Genomic DNA, 19,518 nt, shown 5'->3' on the forward strand with positions numbered 1-19,518 from the left:
ATATATATATATATGATATCCAAATATTTGCTCTCATTCTGGGAGTTGTCTTTTCAATTAAATGGTGGCCTTTGCAGCACAAAAATTTTTAATCTTGAAATTGAATTTATCTATTTTTTCTTGAGTTGCTTGTGCTTTTAAGCAGTCATCACCTAGCCCACAGCCATAAAAATGTACTTTTATGATTCCTTCTAAGACTTTTATAGTTTTAATTCTTACATTTAGATCAACGATCCATTTTCAGGCTTAATATGGTGTGAGATTCCTTTACATGTATCTGCATTTATTTTTATTTATTCAAATTTAAAGAATTGAGAGAGAAATTTCTCTTCAAATAGGATGACCATTGCTACTGTCTTTGTGAATTATTGTTTCATGATTTTTGGTGGGATACATATACTGTTTTCGTCTGAGGAATTTATACTCACCTACTCTTTCATCAAATATCATTCCATTTCTGTCTGTTTTGTTTATTGGAATCTGAAAAGCAGCACTGATGGATGCAGTTTGAATCAATTTTTTAAGTTGCTTTTTTCCCTTAACTTGCAATCTCACCTCTTCAGCTCCAATATAGAGAATGCCAAGAACTTCTAAGCCTCTATCAGAAATATCTATCAGAACAGCAGGAGAAGCTCACCATGTCTCTCTCAGAACTTGGTGCTGCTAGAATTCAGGAACAACAGGTAAGCATCTTTATTCTTACCTTTTTTTGTATTTAATGGATCGGCAAGGTGTCAGAAGAGTCACTTGCCTTTTATGTTCATTGTCTCACAGTATATAATATTGTTTTAAAACATTTAAATACAGCATGTGATTGAGCTTTGGTGTCTTTTACCTCCCTCTTTCCCTTTCCTCTCCTGTTCCTGGGGCCTTGAGGTCAGGAATGATTACTTGAAGCAGGTTGTGGATCACTGGGGGAAGGTCCCCATTGTTTGAAAGCACAGGAGGAATGGTAAAACAGTGCTCTGTTACTTAATGAAGAAGATTAGGTGTGCTGTTAGTTACTCAGTGTCCTTATGGAAAATACTAATGAGCCTTTCCTAACTTATGTTTACAATTTTGAGAATAATAAAAGTGCCTTGGTGACTTATAAAAACTCTAATTGGAGAACATTGGAATATTTTGCATATGTTTGTATATATTTATTAGTCACATAAATATGTATGAGAATGTTTATATATAAACATTTATATACATATCACCAAATGGTATGTATGAATATTATATAATTAAATGTTCAAGAACCTTGCTATTTGTAATGTGAAACAAGCGCTAAAGACAAATTTCTTGCCTTCTAGCAACTGATACATGATCTCATTTTATATTCATATGAGTTTAAATCTTCAGATGTATAAAGGTAATCCTTATATATGAAAACATTGTAGAAACAACTGTATAATAGGGTCAAAGTCATTCTTATTAACTGTCAAAAATATGGATAATGTACTAAAGTGTTATTATCCCCTTTGAATAGTATCAGATCCTAATCAGAGTTTTTGCAAATCTTCTAAAGAACATCATTGCTATTCAGCATAGAGACAGCTATTTCAAATGGATTAAGGGTTTTGGCAAAGGGAATTCCAGTTTTGAACCTAAAGTTTGCACATATGGAAAAATTATTTTAAAAAGTAGTAATAATAATTTTGCTGGAATGTAGTATAGCCGAAACTTTTAATATTTCCTATTTTTTGAAGTCAAAAAAATTTTAAGAGATAGCTAAATTATGAATGGTTTGTGTTCTAATTTGAAATATTTTCTTTTGTTCTCTTTTCTGGAAACCTAGGTTATAGAATGAGGTGAGAAAGGCTGGCAGCTAGTCTTGATTGTTTATGTGAATTTTCCCTGCCACTTTGAAAACAGGTCAGGCAGTTTTTAAGGTATTCCTCGCCTGTTACTCTTGGCAGAACAAGAAATTGTAGCTTGAAGATCAAGTTTTTGACCTTTGTTTTTTGCATTTTGTTTTTCGTCATGCTCTGCATGACATAAGTGTGAGTAGAGGGCACAAAATTGAAGGGCAACACATTTGGTAAAGGTATGGGAGGGGAGGCAGACGAACCTTTTATGTACCAGTATTAATAGAGTCTTACAACATTAAGGATATAGACTGAGAGTCAAGAAATAGTCACTAGGGGCTTCTAAAGACTTCTAGATAAGAAGGCCTAAACTTTTTCCTATCTACTTCTGAAATTGGGGAAAATAAAACTTTCTCGGGTGTTAGTGATTTATATTTAAGCTAGTGATTTTTTGGAGTTTTCATTAGAGACCAGTGATATCTATCAATGACTCCCTTAACCTTAACCTTGAGGGGTAAAACTAAAAAAATCACGAGTGCTAGAATGAAAATGTTGGCCAACTATATTTATGTAGTACGTACAGTGTATGTACCATAACACATGTTAAATCATTTAATCCTAAACCAATGAGGTAAGGTAGTTTATTATCTTTTTATAGAGAAGGAATCCCAGAGACAGAATGAGTGACTTGACCAGGTCATACAGCTATCAAGTTGGCAAAGCCAAAATATGAACCCAGTCTGACTGGCTTCTTAGTTTGTTGAATAAAGAAAGGAATCCCAGAGACAGAATGAGTGACTTGACCAGGTCATACAGCTAGCAAGTTGGCAAAGCCAAAATATGAACCCAGTCTGACTGGCTTCTTAGTTTGTTGAATAAAGATAAGAAAAATTTGAGTAAATATTCTTGTTTCTATAACTAACTCTTCCTGGCTCTTAATCTAACATAACTCATACACATTTTTGAAAACCAAGCACAAATATGCTAGAGATGGGGGATAACTATTTTCTTTCCTTGTAAGAAGCTACAATATTAGGTAAAACATAAAATTTTGTTTTCAAAATAAAAAAAAAACTTTTCACCTCACCTTCTCCTTTTGTGATGGAGATGGTAGCAGCTTATTTTTCATTAGGCATTTATTTGATTTTGAGAGAGAGACTTGTTCTGTTTCTTCTTTGCCATCTGGCTCAAATTGCATATTATGGGTTTTGGTTATACTTTTATTAAATTTACAGTTCTTCAGAAGAGTGCCCTAACTTATGATTTTCTTTTTTGACTTCTGCCATTTCCTTGAAAAGAAATTGTTTCATTTACAAGATGAAGTTTTTTTTAGTTTTTCTCCCCATTCTCTTTCTTGCTTTGCCTAAAAGATGAATACATTCTACATTCATTTTGTAATTCATTGCGCATCACCAGTTTTTTATTGTGGGTTCTAGAGAGGTGTTTTACTTGTTCTGTTTAGATGAAGTATTTCACTGATGTGTGTCTGTTACCCTATTATTTCATCTTAAGAAGTAGTACTTACCCATATTATCTTAGTCTTAGATGTGGAAGATCTAATAAACATAGTTTTGGTGAAAGTACATTTTTTAAAATTTTTATTTTTTACCAGACTCAAAATAAAATTTATTGAGTGCAGAAGAAAAATATACGGTACATACAATAGCTCTGTGATATTTGCAGCTTTAACATTGTCTTTTTTTTTTTTGGCCACAGAACAAGTTTTAATATATTTAAAAAGATTAAGATCGTAGAGAATATGTTCTCTGACCACAATAACAGGGGAAATTTAGAAAATACACAAATGTGTGGAAATTAAACAACACTCTCCTAAATAAACAATAGGTAAAAAGAAAAATCACAGGGAAATTAGAGAGTACTTTGAAATGAAAATCAAAGTACAACATATCAAAATTGATAGGATGCAGGGCTCATGCAATGCTTAGAGGGAGATTTATACTTGTAAACACCTATATTAAAAATAAGAAAAATCTCAAATCAGTAAAGTGAACTTCTACCTTAAGAAAACAGAAAGAGAAAACTAAACCAAAAGCAAATATAAGTAGGAAATCACAAAGATTACAACAGAAATATATAAAATAGAGAATTAAAAAGCAACTTTTCTCTTGAAAGTCAACAAGACCAGAAGTTGATTCTTTAAAAAGATCAACAAAATTTGCAAGCCGTTATCTAGACTGACCAAGAAAAAAAGAAGACTGAAATTACTAAGATCAGAAATAAAGCAAGGGCTTCATTACATTGTCATTATGGATTTTTGTGGTGGTAAGATTCAGTTTCTTTCTCTTTCTCATTTGCATTTTTATTCTACCAGTGAGTTTTGTTCTTTCTTGTGTAATCGTGATAGTGATTATCCTTTTTTGGATTCTGGATTCAGGACTTCCTTGAGGATTTCTTGTAGGACTGGTTGTGTGGAGGTGAACTCCTGCAGTTTTTGTTTATCTGGAAAGTAAACAATTTTTCTCTCATTTCTGAAGGATAGTCTTGCTGGGTATAGTATTCTTGGCTGGCAGTTTTTTCTTTTAGTATTTTGAATATATCATCCCATTTTCTTCTAGCCTGTAGAGTTTCTGTTGAGAAGTCAGCTAGGGGTTCCCTTACAGGTGACTTGATGCTTTTCTCTTGCTTCTTTTAAGATTCTCTTTGTCTTTGAGCTTTGTCAGTTTCCCTATAAAGTGTCTTGAAGAGGATCTTTTTGAGTTGAATCTATTTGGGAATCTTTGAGCCTCCTGGATCTGAAGATCCATGTCTCTCCCTTTACCTGGGAAGTTTCCATTATTATTTCATTGAATAGGTTTTCCATGCCTTTTCCTTTCTCCTCCCCTCTGGAACACCTATAATTTGAATGTTTGTAAGTTTCAAGTTGTCTGCTAGCTCTCTTAGATTTTCTTCATTTAAAAAAATTTATTTTCCTTTTTTGTCTGCCTGAATTATTTCAAAAAGACTATTTTTAAGATCAGAAATTCTTTCTTCTGCTTGTTTTAGCCTGCTACTTAAGCTCTCAGTTGTATTTTTTATTTTGTTGAGTGAATCTTTCAGTTCCATGAGTTCTGCTACATTCTTATTTAAGGTATTAATGTCTGTAAATTGTCTCCTTTGTAATCTGGATTTTTTTTTTCTCATTTCATTATGTTGTCTGAGTCTTCTCATATCTCAGTGAGGTTCTTTAAGATTGTTACTCAAAATTCCTTTTCATTCATTTCAAGGGTTGCCTGCTTTATAGGGTCTGGTATTTGATAATTACTGTATTCTTTTTGTGTCATATTTTCTTGGGTTTTCGTATTTCTAGTAGTCTGTGTTGATGTCTGGTCATCTGATAGAACAGTTGCTTCTTCTATTACTCTGGATTGGGCTTTGAGGAAAGAGACGTCCTCTTTTTCTGGTATCTGCTGGTGACTCTGTGTCAATGCAGTCAAGTGGCTGTGGCTACTGCTGTGGCGTCAAGCCGCTTTTGCAGCAGCCATGGCAGTGGCAGTGGTTGTGGTTGTGGCTGTGGTAGGCCACTTGCTGGGAAGTGGTGTTTTTGGTGCACTAATTTGCCTGCTTCCAGGTGGAGGGGCTGCCCTTGGCTCCTGCCTAGGACCCTGGTGTTGCTGTCTTTGAAAGGACACTTTAGAGTGTAGCTTTTTCTTATCACATTTGAGTGTTATTTCTTTTATGATGAATGCAAACTTACACTATGTCACCTCGAACCATGTTTATAACTTCTATTTTTGTCTTATTTGATAGACTGTACCATTTTAGAAATGTTGCATTTCCTCAGTACTCTGTATATTAAGAGAATGCCTAAGCAGAATTTGGAATAGCTTCTCCCACTCCAGTTTGAAAATGTTGGTGTGCGAGCCTACCTTAGTATTTTTCTCAACTCTGCATTATTTTGGTGGGTAGGTATAAGGAGATTTAAACTTTTCTTAGAATTTTTTCTTTTTCTTAAAATGGGTAAATTCTCACTTTTTAGCCACAGGCAATTTCTTCATCAATATTGAGGAATCTTGGCCCCTCTGATCTGGTCGAGCCTACCTTAGTATTTTTCTCAACTCTGCATTATCTTACTTTTTAGCCACAGGCAATTTCTTCATCAATATTGAGGAATCTTGGCCCCTCTGATCTGGTAAAGGCGTTACAGAAACTTTTCCATTTTCCACATGATTACTTGTCCCTAATGTAGGTCTAGGTTATGGACTACTCAGGAGTCTGAAATATACTAAAGATAAATCATTGCTGGTTACATGTTTAATGTCTCTTGGTGATTTCTATCACTATTGTCTCTATAGTTTTATTTAAAGAGTTTTTGTAGTGTTTAGAGTCACAAAGTCTTGGGACTACTTCCTATTCTATGATTATTTTCATGTGTTTTTTGGTTAAGTATTTTTTGTTGAACTACCAGCATAAAGCTCCTTACCATTTTAATTCTATTTTATTTTATGCATTTTAATGTTTATTTAATGTGTAATATGACTCTTAATTCTATCTAATGCTAAGCTGTCTTTGGATTATAGTACCACTTTGTTGTAACAAGCCCGTATTTTATTTGCTGTCCAGAAGCATCACCGTACTTCTAATTGAGAGAGAAACCAGATTAAAGAAGGTGTCATGTTCTTTGTACTTCTAAGCTCCTCACAGAATAAAGGCCTGTAGATAAAACAAGAATAGGATTAACAGTGGACTTTTCATCTGAAACAATGGAGGGGCAGTATCAGTGGAATGGCATACTCAAAGAGCTAAGAAAAAAAATGCTGCCAATCAAGCAAACTTATTCTTTAAAAATGAAGGTGACGTAAAAACATTCCCAAATAAACAAAGACTGACAGAACTAGTTGCCAGTCAACCTGCCTTACAATCAATATTAATAGAAGTCTGTTTGGATAAAAGGAAATAACATAAAGCAGTAACTGAAATCCAGACAGAGAAATAAAGAGCACTAATTATATATTTCTCTTTTCTTAAATAATTTTAGAAACACCTGAAAATAAAACAATAATTAAAAAACTGTATTGTTGAGCTTATAAGGTATAAAGATGCTGCATGTGTGTGTGCACATGCGTACTTGTGCACATGCATTTTACACAAAGGAGGGGGGAAGTAAGGCAGTGATATGGGAATAAATTTTCAGTGTACTCATGGAATGAAGTTACTGGAAAGGAAGTAAAACTGTCATTATTCACAAATAACATGATCCTGTATGTAGAAAATTCTAAGAAACTCATGGAAATACTGATAGAACTAACAAATGAGTTCAGCAAGGTTGCAGGATATAAGATCAATATGCAAAAATCTGTTTTCTACCAGTGAATAATTTAAAGTGGATATATTTAACAAAAGATGTGCAAAACCTCTACACTGAAAACTACAAAACATTGCTGAGAGAGATTAAAGGTCTAAATAAGTGGAAATGGGTTCATGTTCATGAATTGCAAGACTCAAATGTTGTTAAAATGGCCATTCTTCCCAAACTGGTCTATAGATTTGTTGAAAGCTTTATCAGAATTCCAACAGATTTTGGTAATTTCTTTTTTATAGAAACTGATAGGATGATCCTAAAATTTATTTGGAAATGCAAAGAAATAAGAATAGCCAAAACAATTTTGAGAAAGATGAGCAAAGTGGAGAATTATTCTTTCTAATTTCAAAACTTATTCTATAGCTACAGTATAATAGGTAGAATTTTAAGATAGCCCAAATGACCTTTGCCCCCTGGAAAAATGGTTTTACTCCCATGGCTGTGTTATGTTATATAGTAAAAAGAAGATTATCTGGGTAGGCACAATCTAAGTACATGAGAAAAAGAGTTTTCTTCAGGTGGGAGCAAAATGTAAAGTCAGAGAGATTCAAAGCATGAGAAGGATTCAACATACCAATGGTGGCTTTTAAGATGGAAGGGGCTAGCAGTTGAGAACAGACTCTTGCCAACAGCAAGAATATGGGGATTTAAGCCCTACAACCACAGGGACTTGTATTCTGAATGGCATGGAAACAGGTTCCTCTTCAGATATTCCGAATTAGAGCCCAGCCCAGGTGAAAGCATGAATTCAATCTGTGAGAAACTAAACAGAGAACCTGCCTAAGCCTGCCTGGACTTCTGACGTTTAGAATTGTAAGCTAATCAATTTGTATTGTTTTACGCCACTACATTTGTGGTAACTTGCTATGCAGAAATAGAATATGAATAATCTTTTTAACAAATGATGATGGGACAATGGGATGCTTGCAAAAAAGGTAAATATAAACCCTTACTTCACACCATGCATAAAAATTAACATTCAGTATACTCCGCCACTACATTTGTGGTAACTTGCTATGCAGAAATAGAATATGAATAATCTTTTTAACAAATGATGATGGGACAATGGGATGCTTGCAAAAAAAGGTAAATATAAACCCTTACTTCACACCATGCATAAAAATTAACATTCAGTATACTCTTGAAACTTAACTTCAGATATTGATTTTTCTCAGCACCAGCTTTTGTTTTCTTCAGGTGCAGTGCTTATTATGCCTTTTTACAGTGACTGCCTGAACTTGAACAGTAGATTACAATATATCATTTACTCTTACATAAATAATAGTAACCAGAGGTATTGCCTTTAAATAAGAAGGATGTTGAGCAAAACACCGTGTACCTGGTCACCATGATGAGGGAAGACTCTAAACACATGGAGGATTGCAAAGATCATCATAGTGCCAGCCACTAGGGATAGATGTTCAAATACTTCTGCCCACTGGATCTTGGTATCAGAGTAGCCAAGGAAAACACAAAGCAGTGGATGGAACAACACTTTACTCATATAAGAAAGAAACAGAACAAGATCAGCTTCAGTAGTGGGCATCGGTCTTACATAGGCAGTGTGTCCTCTGTGCCCAGTGGGTTTCCCAACCAATAACCTGTCTCTCCTGTCCCTCTCCTGTCTCAGTAAAAGGACCCCTTTCCCTCTCCTCTGCATCTAAAATACTAAATGCTGCAGGTGTGTCAAAGGGCTATTGATGCACACACTTAGAGGAGTACACTTTGAGCATGAAACAGGAAAAGATATTGCCACATAAGGTAATGGTTAAGATTCTACTTTGTTTTGTGGAAATTTACATCTTTATTTGCAGTTGCCTAAATTTTTTATTTCTCTGGTGTTTGAATAGTTCAATTTTGCATTGAAGATACTGTCATGGTTAGCTGACCAATCTGCAGAATGGTTTATTTTTACTGGGTTCTAAATATTTTGCTTTTCAACATGTCTTATCTATTATTTTTATCATGGCCATTTATTTATTCAGATAACTGCACAAATTATTACAGACCAGCTGCTACCATGTGAGAAAAGGGATCAGTCTCTATACACTTCATTGAAAGTCACATACCTATTCTAGTTCCTCAAATTAGGATAAATTGAATAATAATAATTACTTGGTGAAATATTACAAGTCTCATAATAGTTGAAAACCAAATCAACATTGTAGACATGTATTTACCATTTCTTAATGTTAGTTATTTCTAATTGGTTGATAATTGGTACCAGGTACACAGTTATATGTATATAATATCTCCAGAAAATCTATTTTTCAGTGTAATCTAGACATGAATACCTGGTTATTTGAAGAAATATGTTTCCTACATTAATATCTGGCTACTGGCTTGAAGAAATATGTTTTCTACTAGTAGAATATAGATTCAAAATGAAATCTGAAAAGTTTTTAAACTGATAATATAATAATAACATTAAACTTTGTGTTTTATAAATGAGATATGGTTGGGACACAATGGTCAAAATACTTTGAACAGTTTAGGTCATGGTCACTCTTTTTGGAGTCAAGTTTGCCCTTGTATCTGAATGTTTGACATTGGTTCTCAATCCTAGGTCTCAGAAGGCATTTTATTTTGTTCATTTATTTCATGTGGACTTTGGCTTAAGGATTGTGCTGTCTGTCATAGGGCATCATGTGATAAGAAAGAGAACCTAGTTCTGAACAGATTGCCTCACCCAAAGTGTGACTGAGTTTTTACTCTTGGAACAGAAAGTCCTCATCTGGACCAGTTCTGTTGATTATGGTGTTTAAACAGTGACATTAGTAGTACTGGATTTTGCAGTTAATATCGTCATGCTGAGATAAGAAGTTTGAGTGAAGAAAAGAAGTTTTTACTCTTGGAACAGAAAGTCCTCATCTGGACCAGTTCTGTTGATTATGGTGTTTAAACAGTGACATTATTAGTACTGGATTTTGCAGTTAATATCGTCATGCTGAGATAAGAAGTTTGAGTGAAGAAAAGAAAACTGGGCCATTCTTTCATATTACATTGATACCAATCACAGGTATCCATCAGGACCCTTTCAAAGCTAAGCTGTTGATCAAAGGACAAAGGTATCAGCTGGAAGAAGATCTAAATGCCCTTTTCTCCCATTTTGGATGGGAATAGTGACATTCATATATAGGGCATTACTGACAAAGCAACTTGCCAGGCACCTATTAAGTAAACCAGTCACACCTCAGAAAGTATAATATTTGTGCTTCTATTTGTGGAGTTAAATATTCTCATAACTTCCTTCAGCTACTTGTTAACTAAGTTAAATTTCAAACATTCTTGCCATCTTATTTTTTTTACTTTTTGTTATTCAGTGAACATTAAATCATTTCTTCCCTTAATTGTTAAAACTTTTTGTTTTTCTCATGTTAATCTGTCTTTTGTTACAGGGAGTCCTAGTTAAGAGCTATGAAGGATGGAGAGGAAATTATTTTTCCTCCTCTACAATTCATTTAAGTATTTTATTGTTTAATTTTATACCTATGATTTGTCCTTATATCTTTCTTAGATATTTACTGTTTGCCATGGTAGAAAGATTTGGATTATGCATATCACAGGATATAAGGAAAACAGAAAGATATAGAAATCACGTGCAAATTAAACTACCCTGATATTGTCCAATATGGTTGCAACTCACCACAGGTGGCTGGCTGTTGAGCACTGAAATGTGGCTAATGAGACTGAAGAACTGAATTTTTAAATTTAATTTTAATTAATTTTCATTTTAATAGCCACGTGTGGCTATTGTATTGGATAGCAGAGTTTCAGAGTGGTGATTAATGCCTGGATAAGAGAAGTTTATAAGTTTCCATGATCAATAAGTTGACTATTTAAGGAGATGTACACTAGTCATGGCTAGGCTTGTTAGCTCAGGTGAAATCTGTGCTTTTCATAAAGAATCTGTGATATACTCCATATGTTTTTACCTTTTTATTAATAGGAAGTTTTATTGCTGAATAATAGTGAGCCAAGCCCAATGCAAATTTCAATGTTACAATTAAATATAATTATCGCATGCGTTCTTTTTTATAGTTTACAACAGTAACCACCAAAAACTCAAACTAGATGCAGGACTTCCCTTTTAGTTATACATAGTCTTGCTAAAGATACATGATGGATATGTGGGGAGGAGAAAGAAAGGAAGGATGGATGGTTAGATGGATAAGAAAATATTGCAAGATATTTTACTCTAAATGTCACGGAGGTGGTGCATTAAGTCTGTCAAATATATGAACAGATTTGATGTTATCTAAGATTCCTTCCAGCTCTAGCTTTTGTAATGCTAAATCTTAAGAATGCTGAGCAGGAGGAAATCCCTGAGACTAGAGCAGTCCAATTAATTTAGGATTTGGAGTTTAATGTTTGACTTTTTTTGTTATATGATCTTAATCTCCTAGGCCATGTGAATGATTTGTTTTGCTAAGTAAATTTATTTCATTTCAAGTGGAATATTGATTTTAAAAAAGCTGTAATAAATACTCCCTTGAATGTCGTATCTTCCTAGTAACTTGAATAGGTTTTTAAAGAGTGATAGTCATGGCTGACTGGTTAGCTCAGTTGGTTAGAGTGTGGTGTTATAAAGGGTTTGGATCCTCCTATCGGCCAGCTACTACCAAAAAAAAAAAATGATAGTCATGCTATTTAATCATTCCATATAAATATATTATATATTACTTATGGAGCCCACAAATTAAGAGAATAGGCTAGAAAGAAGTATAAACAGAAAAGGTAACTTGTCTGTCTCCTCAAATACAACACTGTTTAGCACTGATGGGCAAAAGGAGCAACTTGAAGCCTCAGTCCATTGTTTCTCAGTCTTTCACTGTATCACTGAAGGCCTCTGTGTCATTGGCATTGGGAAGTAATCCTGTTCTAGTAGGGTAGCTAACTATGTTGGTAGCTTCAGTTCTTCCAAATTGAGTTAAGGTACTAACTTTTTAAGTATAGTGCTCTGTTGATTAGTCAATCTATTGCTCTGTTTAGCTTATACCTTTGCACAGTATCCAGAGTTCTCAAAAGATATGTAGGCTTAAGCATTTTGCTCTGCTTTGGACATGAGATAAGTGTTTGATGATAGCCTGCCTGTTTGACAGATTGAGTGACTGCTGTTTTCCCCTCTTCAGAGTTCTCAAAAGATATGTAGGCTTAAGCATTTTGCTCTGCTTTGGACATTAGATAAGTGTTTGATGATAGCCTGCCTGTTTGACAGATTGAGTGACTGCTGTTTTCCCCTCTGTCCTCACTTGGCTACATAAATGAGTCTTACTTGGTGCCACTTCTCTCAGAGCATTTGCCAGAGAACTGTGTGCCACTGTAACCTCACTTTTTTTTTTTTTTTTTTTTTTTAAAAGCAAGGGACCATATTAATCTAATAAACCCAGAAAAGAGGTATCACAAGGTTCCCAAGACCACCCCCCCCCCAGGTTTGGTGATTCACTAGGAGGACTCACAAGACTCAGCATGTAGTCATACTCACAGCTAAGGTTTATTACAATGAAAGGGTACAAAGCAAAATCAGCAAAGGAAAAAGATGCTTGGGGTTAAGTCTGGAGGAAACCATATGCAATCTTATAAGACTCTTCTCCAAGTGGAGTCACACAGGATGTGCTTTGTTTCTCCAGTAATGAATTGTGGCAGCACCTGTGGAATGTTGTCTGCCAGAGAAGCTCTTTTTTTTTCAGTACTCAACATTTTTATTGGGGGCTGGTCACGTAGGCACCCTCTGCCTAGCATGTACCAACTTCCAGAGTCCCAGAAGAAAAGCAGATGTTCAGCATAGACCACATTGTTTGTACAAAACATTTAGGCACAGTAAAATACCCTTATTAGTTACAGAGTGGTAGGAACACTTCTGAAATCCAAGTTTCTCTACTTCCTGCCAAGGACCAACTGTGCAAGCAGGTCTCTCTAAGGTTAGCAGTCGTAGGCCTGCTATGTTAACTCTTTTCTGCTCATTGGATATGCCTCAATCAACATTAAGACTTGGAACTTTTAACTTATTTTTAACTTTCCTTTGTTTAGTCTCTTTACTGTCTTCCTTTGCTGATCATTATTGTCACTTCGAAATTAACAGAAATATAGGGTATTACACACCTATTCTTTTGACTAATATGGTCATTTCTATTTCTTATACACTAGAGCACCAGATGTTTCCTCTCACTCCTTGCCACTGTTTTTTCGCTGAGGATTTGCTTTGCCCAGATTTGAGCCTTTAACCACAGATTTCTTTCTCCCTCAAAGTTACATGCTAGTATTACCTTGAAAGATTACTTGATGTGCTTCTTAAGACTTAGAAATCTTAGAGTTGTGACCCCCAGGCCCTGAGGCAGCAAAACCAAACTATCAGGGCAGCTGCCACACTGCAGGATCCAGCCCAAGCAAGTCCCCGCTCCCCTCAAGAGGACTCACGTGCTGACCCCCAGGCCCTGAGGCAGCAGTGCCAAAACAGCAGGCAGCCTCCCCCTACAGAATCCAGCAGTCCCCACCCCTGCCAACCCCCAGGCCCCCAGGCAACAGCTCTGAATCGGCAGCCCCTGCAGGATCCGGGCAAGACACCAGGGTGGAACGAGTGGACCGTGAAACCCTCTGCTACAATGACTAAACATCAATGGAGAGAAACCAGAAATATGAAAACCCAAGAAAGTAGGACACCACCAAAGGAATATAACTCTCAAGTTCTACATCCTATAGAACAAGAAGTCCTTGAAATGACTGACAAGGAATTTCAAGCAACAATTCTAATAAAACGAGATGAGATACAAGAAGACTCAGTTAGACAACACAACACAATGAGAAAAAGTATACAGGACCCAAAAGAAGAAATGTATAAAGAAATAAATGCCCTGAAAAAGAACATAGCAGAGCTGTGGAGACCTTGTATCTGAAGGATTCTTTTATGAAATGAAAAACGCAACAGACAGTTTAACCAGCAGTCTAGAACAAGCAAGAAAGAGAATTTCTGACCTTGAAGATGGCCTGTTTGAAATAGCAGAGGCAGACCAAAAAAAAAAAAAGAATTTAAAAAATTGAAATAAATCTAAGATAACAATGTTTAATGCTCAAATATCCAAATCATGGGTATTCCATGAAGGGAAGGAAAAAGGATATGGCACTGAAAACATATTCATCGAAATAATAGCAGAAAACTTCCCAGTTATTGAAAAAGACACAGATCTTCAGATTCAGGAGGCTCAGAGATCCCCAAACATATTCAACCCAAGAAGGTCCTCTCCAAGACATGTTATAGTCAAATTGACAAAACAAAAAGACAAAAAGAGAATCTTAAAAGCTGCAAGAAAGAAGTGTCAAGTCACCTATAAGGGAGCCCCTATAAGACTAACAGACTTTTCATCAGAAACCCTAAAAGCCAGAAGAGAATGGGATAATATATTCAGAATAGTAAAAGACAAAAATTGCCAGCCCAGAATACTTTACCCAGCAAGGCTATCCTTCTGAAATGAAGGACAAATGGTATATTTCTCGAGGGAGTACTGTGTCTCATACCTGAAAAACAGTCATCACTACCATGAGTACTCAAGAAAGAACAAATCCCGCCAGTAAAATAAAGATGCTAACAATAAAGAGAAAAAAAATATATCTACCATCTTAAGAAACCAATCAACACAGAAGATGAACAGTAACTCAGAAAGAAAGGAACAAAAGATATTTAAAACATCCAAACAAAAATCAGTAAAATGCCAGGAGTAAATCAACACCTTTCAGTAATAACTCTTAATGTAAAAGGATTAAATTCCCCACTCAAAAGACACAGACAGATTGACTGATTTAAAAAGGTAGACCCAACAATATGCTGCCTTCAAAAGACTCACCTCACATGTAAAGACACACATAGACTAAGAGTGAAAGAATAGAAAAAGGTACACCAGGCAAATAGAAATGAAAAACGAGCTGGAGTAGCTATTCTAATATCAGATAAAATAGACTTTAAACCAAAAACCATAAAAAGAGATAAGGCCACTATATAATGATAACAGGATCTATCCAACAAGAAGACATAACAGTCATACATACATACGCACCCAACATTGGAGCAGCCAGATTTATAAAGCAAATACTATCAGACTTAAAGAAAGAGATAGACACTAATACCATAATAGGGGACCTGAACACCCCACTCTCAACATTGGACAGATCATCTAGGCAAAAAATCAACAGAGAAACACAAGATCTAAACACTACTTGAGACCAACTGGACTTGGCAGATATCTACAGAACATTCCATCCAACAACCTCAGAATATTCATTCTTCTCATCAGCACACGGAACATTCTCCAATGGATTGGCCACATGTTAGGTCACAAATTAAGTCTTAACATATTCAAAACAACTGGAATTATTCCATATATTTTTTCAGACAACAATGGATTAAAAGTGGAAATCAATAATAAACAAAACTCTGAAACTATACAAACACATGGAAATTAAACAACATTCTACTTAATGACATATGGGTCCAAGAAGAAATTAAACAGGAAATCAAAAAAATTTATTGAAAATATGAAAACAATGACACTTCATGCCGAAACCTGTGGGATACTGCAAAATCAGAACGAAGGGGGGGGGATTTATCACATTAAATGCTTACTTCAGAAGAATTTAAAGATGGCAAGTAAACAACCTAATACTTCACCTTAAAGAACTAGAAAACAAGAACAATCCAAACCCAAAGTAAGCAGACAGAAGGAAATAATTAAAATCAGAGCAGAACTAAATGAAATAGACATCCCAAAAATGACACAAAAGATCAATGAAACAAAAAGTTGGTTTTTTGAAAAGATAAATAAAATTGACAAATCATTAGCAAGCCTAACTAAAAAAAGAGAGAAGACACAAATAACAAAAATTAGAAATGAAAAAGGTGATATTATAACTGATACCTCAGAAATACAGGGAATCATCAGAGACTACTATAAACAACTATACACCAACAAATTTGAAAATGTGGAGGAAATGGATAAATTTCTGGACACACACAAACTACCAAGACAGAGCCAAGAAGACATAGCAAATCTGAACAGACTAATAACAGTCAAGGAGATTGAAGCTGTTATCAGCAGTCTCCCAACAAAGAAAAGCCAGATGGCTTCACTGCAGAATTCTATGAAACCTTCAAAGAAGAATTAAAGAAAACATAGGGGAAACACTATAGGAAGTAGGATTGGGTACAGACTTCCTGAATCTGACCCTAACAGCATAGGTAACTAAAGGAAAAATAAACAAATGGGATTATATCAAACTAAAAAGCCTCTGCACAGCAAAAGAAACAACAGACCAAAAAGATAGCCAACAGACCGGGAGAAAATATCTGCAAAATATACATCTGACAAAGTATGAATATCCAGAATATACAAGTAACTCAAACAATTTGCCAGTAAAAAATCAAATAACCCATTAAAAAATGGGCCAAGGAGATGAATAGGCATTTCTCAAAGGAAAATATGTGAATGGCCAACAGATACGTGAAAAAATGCTCAACATCACTCAGCAATCAGGAAATGCAAATCAAAACCACTTTGAGATGCCATCTCACTCCAGTTAGGATGCTAATATTCAGAAGACTGAGAATGATAAATACTAGTGACGTTGCAGAGAAAAACAAATCCTCCTACACTGTTGGTGGGACTGCAAAATGGTGCAGCCTTTGTGGAAAATGGTATGGAGGTTCCTCAAACAATTACAGATAGATCTACCATATGACCCAGCTATTCTACTGCTGGGTATGTACCCAGAGGAATGGAAATCATGTTGAAGTAATACTTGTTACTCCCATGTTTATTGCAGTGCTATTTACAATAGCCAAGACTTGGAATCAGCCCAAATGTCCATTATCAGATGAGTGGATATGGAAAATGTGGTATATCTACACAATGCAATACTACTCTGCTTTGAAAACAAAATGAAATACTACCATTTGCAGGAACATGGATGGACTTGGAGAAAATTATATTAAGTGAAATAAGCCAGGCACAGAAAGAGAAATACCACATGTTCTCACTTATTTGTGAGAGCTAAAGATAAATAAATAAATATACAAACAAATAACTGGGGGCAGGGGGAGAAACAACGATCACAACAATTCCTTGTAGTTGTTAAGACAAGAGAACAGATATCATGTTGATGGTGGGGATGGGGGAAAGGAGGAATTGGTAAAGGGACATGAAAATCAACTACCTTGTACTGATAAAGTAAGATTTAAAAAAAATAAAAAATTTAAAATAAATAAAATACAACGTCAACTCATATTTCTAAGGAATTTAAGAATAGAGAAACTTTTATTGTGTAGGTGGAATCATAGTTAAAAGCATTTGGAAGTTAAAAGCAATAGGAAAGAGATACAAAAGTGATGTTTTTGTAGGGGTCCAAAAAATAGGAAGTAGATGATGCTGCCCTTAAAACAGAGTAAAGCCTGAAATAAAAATAAGATTTTATAGTAATAGGGTCTCCAAATATATAGTATTGGTGTCAAGGAGGAAGATCCAGCTACCAATCCCAAGTGAAGATTCCCAGTGCATGGAGGATGACAAAGACCATGATGATGCCAATCACCAGAAACTGGAGCCCACAGACCTCAGTCCACTGCATGTTTTATGGGTTCACAGTGCTACAAGGCACTGGTTGAAACAACACTTTACTCACAGAAAGGAAAACAGACTCAGCAACATCAGCATCTATAGTGTGCATCAGTGCTATTGTCTGAATGTGTCTCCCAAAATGCATGTGTTGGTAACTTAATTGCCAGTGGAATAGCGTTTGGAGTTGGGGACTCATGGGAGGTGTTTAGGGCTTCACCCTCATAAATTGATTAATGCTGTTAGAAAGAGGGCAAACCTCACCAGAAGCATGCACTTTGATCTTGACATCCCAGCTTCCAGAACTGTGAGAAATAAATATATTTTTTTATAAGTTACTCAGTATGTGGTATTCTGTTATAACAGCATTAGCAGACTAAGAAAGCCAGTCTTTCATGGCCAGTGAGTCCCTCCTGATAGCCAATGCAAGGTGATTAAACTACATGTACTCATCTTGTGCTCCAGGTAAAAACCCAGTTCTCTTCCCATGTGGCACAGATATACTGGTGGGGTTGGCCAGGTGCTGTATGGTGCACATGCTTAAGTAATACAAAGGGAGTTCACTACCCAGAGCAGAGGAAGGTTTCCTCTAATAAGGAAGGTGAACCTAGGGCCAAGCAACAACTTGTCTTCCATATAGGGAATCTAGGCCCGGACACTAGTTGAGCAATCCCAGAGAGTAGTGGCAGGTTGCATGATGACTGCTTGCCCAACAATTGGGCATATGCAAGAAGACTCATTGTAAATTCAGAGTATCTGATGATATTTTGACTGCCCTAAAAGAAGTTAAAGGGGATAGTGAGAAGTACTATTATTTTAAAGTTAATTCCAGCTAACAAGGACAATTTAGGAGCTTTTAGATAAAAATTCATTTTCGAATTCATATTAATCCAGCTGGGAATAGTGACTTTCCATCAGCCAGAGTAGAAAAATTAATAATCTATGGGACATTGGATAGAATATTTCAGTTAGATCTTATCTTAGTCGTGAGGAATAAATAGCCCTAAGCTGAGCACCTCTCCACACCTATCCAACAAATTGCAAAAGATCTAAGAGGATCAAGCCATTTCCAAGTTAACTGTGTCACAGAATAAATCTCAAGAATATTTATAGAAATATAAAAATATACAACACCCAAGAAGGTAAAATTCACAACATTGGGAATCCAGTCAAATATTGCCAGGCATGCAAAGAAACAAGAAAATGCAACCCACATGGAGGAGAATAATCAGTTGAATTGAAACATTATATAATTATCAGGCAAGGAACATTAAAACATTATTATACCTGTATTCCACCAGTTTAACAAGTCAAGTAGTAACATATCAAAGATACCAAAAAGACACAAATTGAACTGTTATAGATGAAAATTACAATGTTTGATATGAAAAATACTCTGGACAAGATTAATAGGAGATTAGACATTGCAAAAGAAATGATTAGTGAATTGAAGACATACCCATTAAACAGAAAAAATAATTTAAAAAGTGAATCAGTGAGTTGTGGGACAACTTTAAGTGGCCTGTTATTGTATGTGTAACTGGAGTTTCCTGAACAGAGTGGTGGGCAGAAAAAATTTGAAGAATTGATGGCCAAAAATAGGTCAACTATGATGAAAACTATAAACCCACAGATCTACATAGCTCAATGAATATTAAAGACATGCAGAAGATGAGCCCAGGCACATGTATACCAAGGTGCATTATAATCAAATTGCTCAAATCGGTGATAAACAGAAAATCCTAAAAGCAGCCAGAGTGAAAAAGACATATTACATACAGAGGAATAAAGAATCTTGCAGATTCTTTCAGGAAACAATACAAGCAAG

General features: G+C 35.4%; 1 protein-coding gene across 3 annotated transcripts in view; it reads left to right on the top strand.

Annotated features, from left to right (window-relative positions):
- The window catches only part of KIAA1328 (KIAA1328 ortholog), a 227,412-nt gene that overhangs the window by 121,952 nt on the left and 85,942 nt on the right, over positions 1 to 19,518 (top strand). For all 3 annotated transcript variants that reach the window (XR_550841.1, XR_550842.1, XM_008577535.1), the window contains exon 4: positions 556 to 683. Coding sequence is in view for 1 of the 3 variants with exons in the window: in XM_008577535.1 (XP_008575757.1) it covers positions 556 to 683 (128 nt within the window). In the remaining 2 variants the exon portion in view is untranslated. The remainder of the gene's footprint in view (positions 1 to 555; positions 684 to 19,518) is intronic.

The sequence above is a fragment of the Galeopterus variegatus genome, unplaced genomic scaffold (assembly GCF_000696425.1).
Source record: "Galeopterus variegatus unplaced genomic scaffold, G_variegatus-3.0.2 Scaffold1528, whole genome shotgun sequence".
Lineage (NCBI taxonomy): Eukaryota > Metazoa > Chordata > Mammalia > Dermoptera > Cynocephalidae > Galeopterus > Galeopterus variegatus.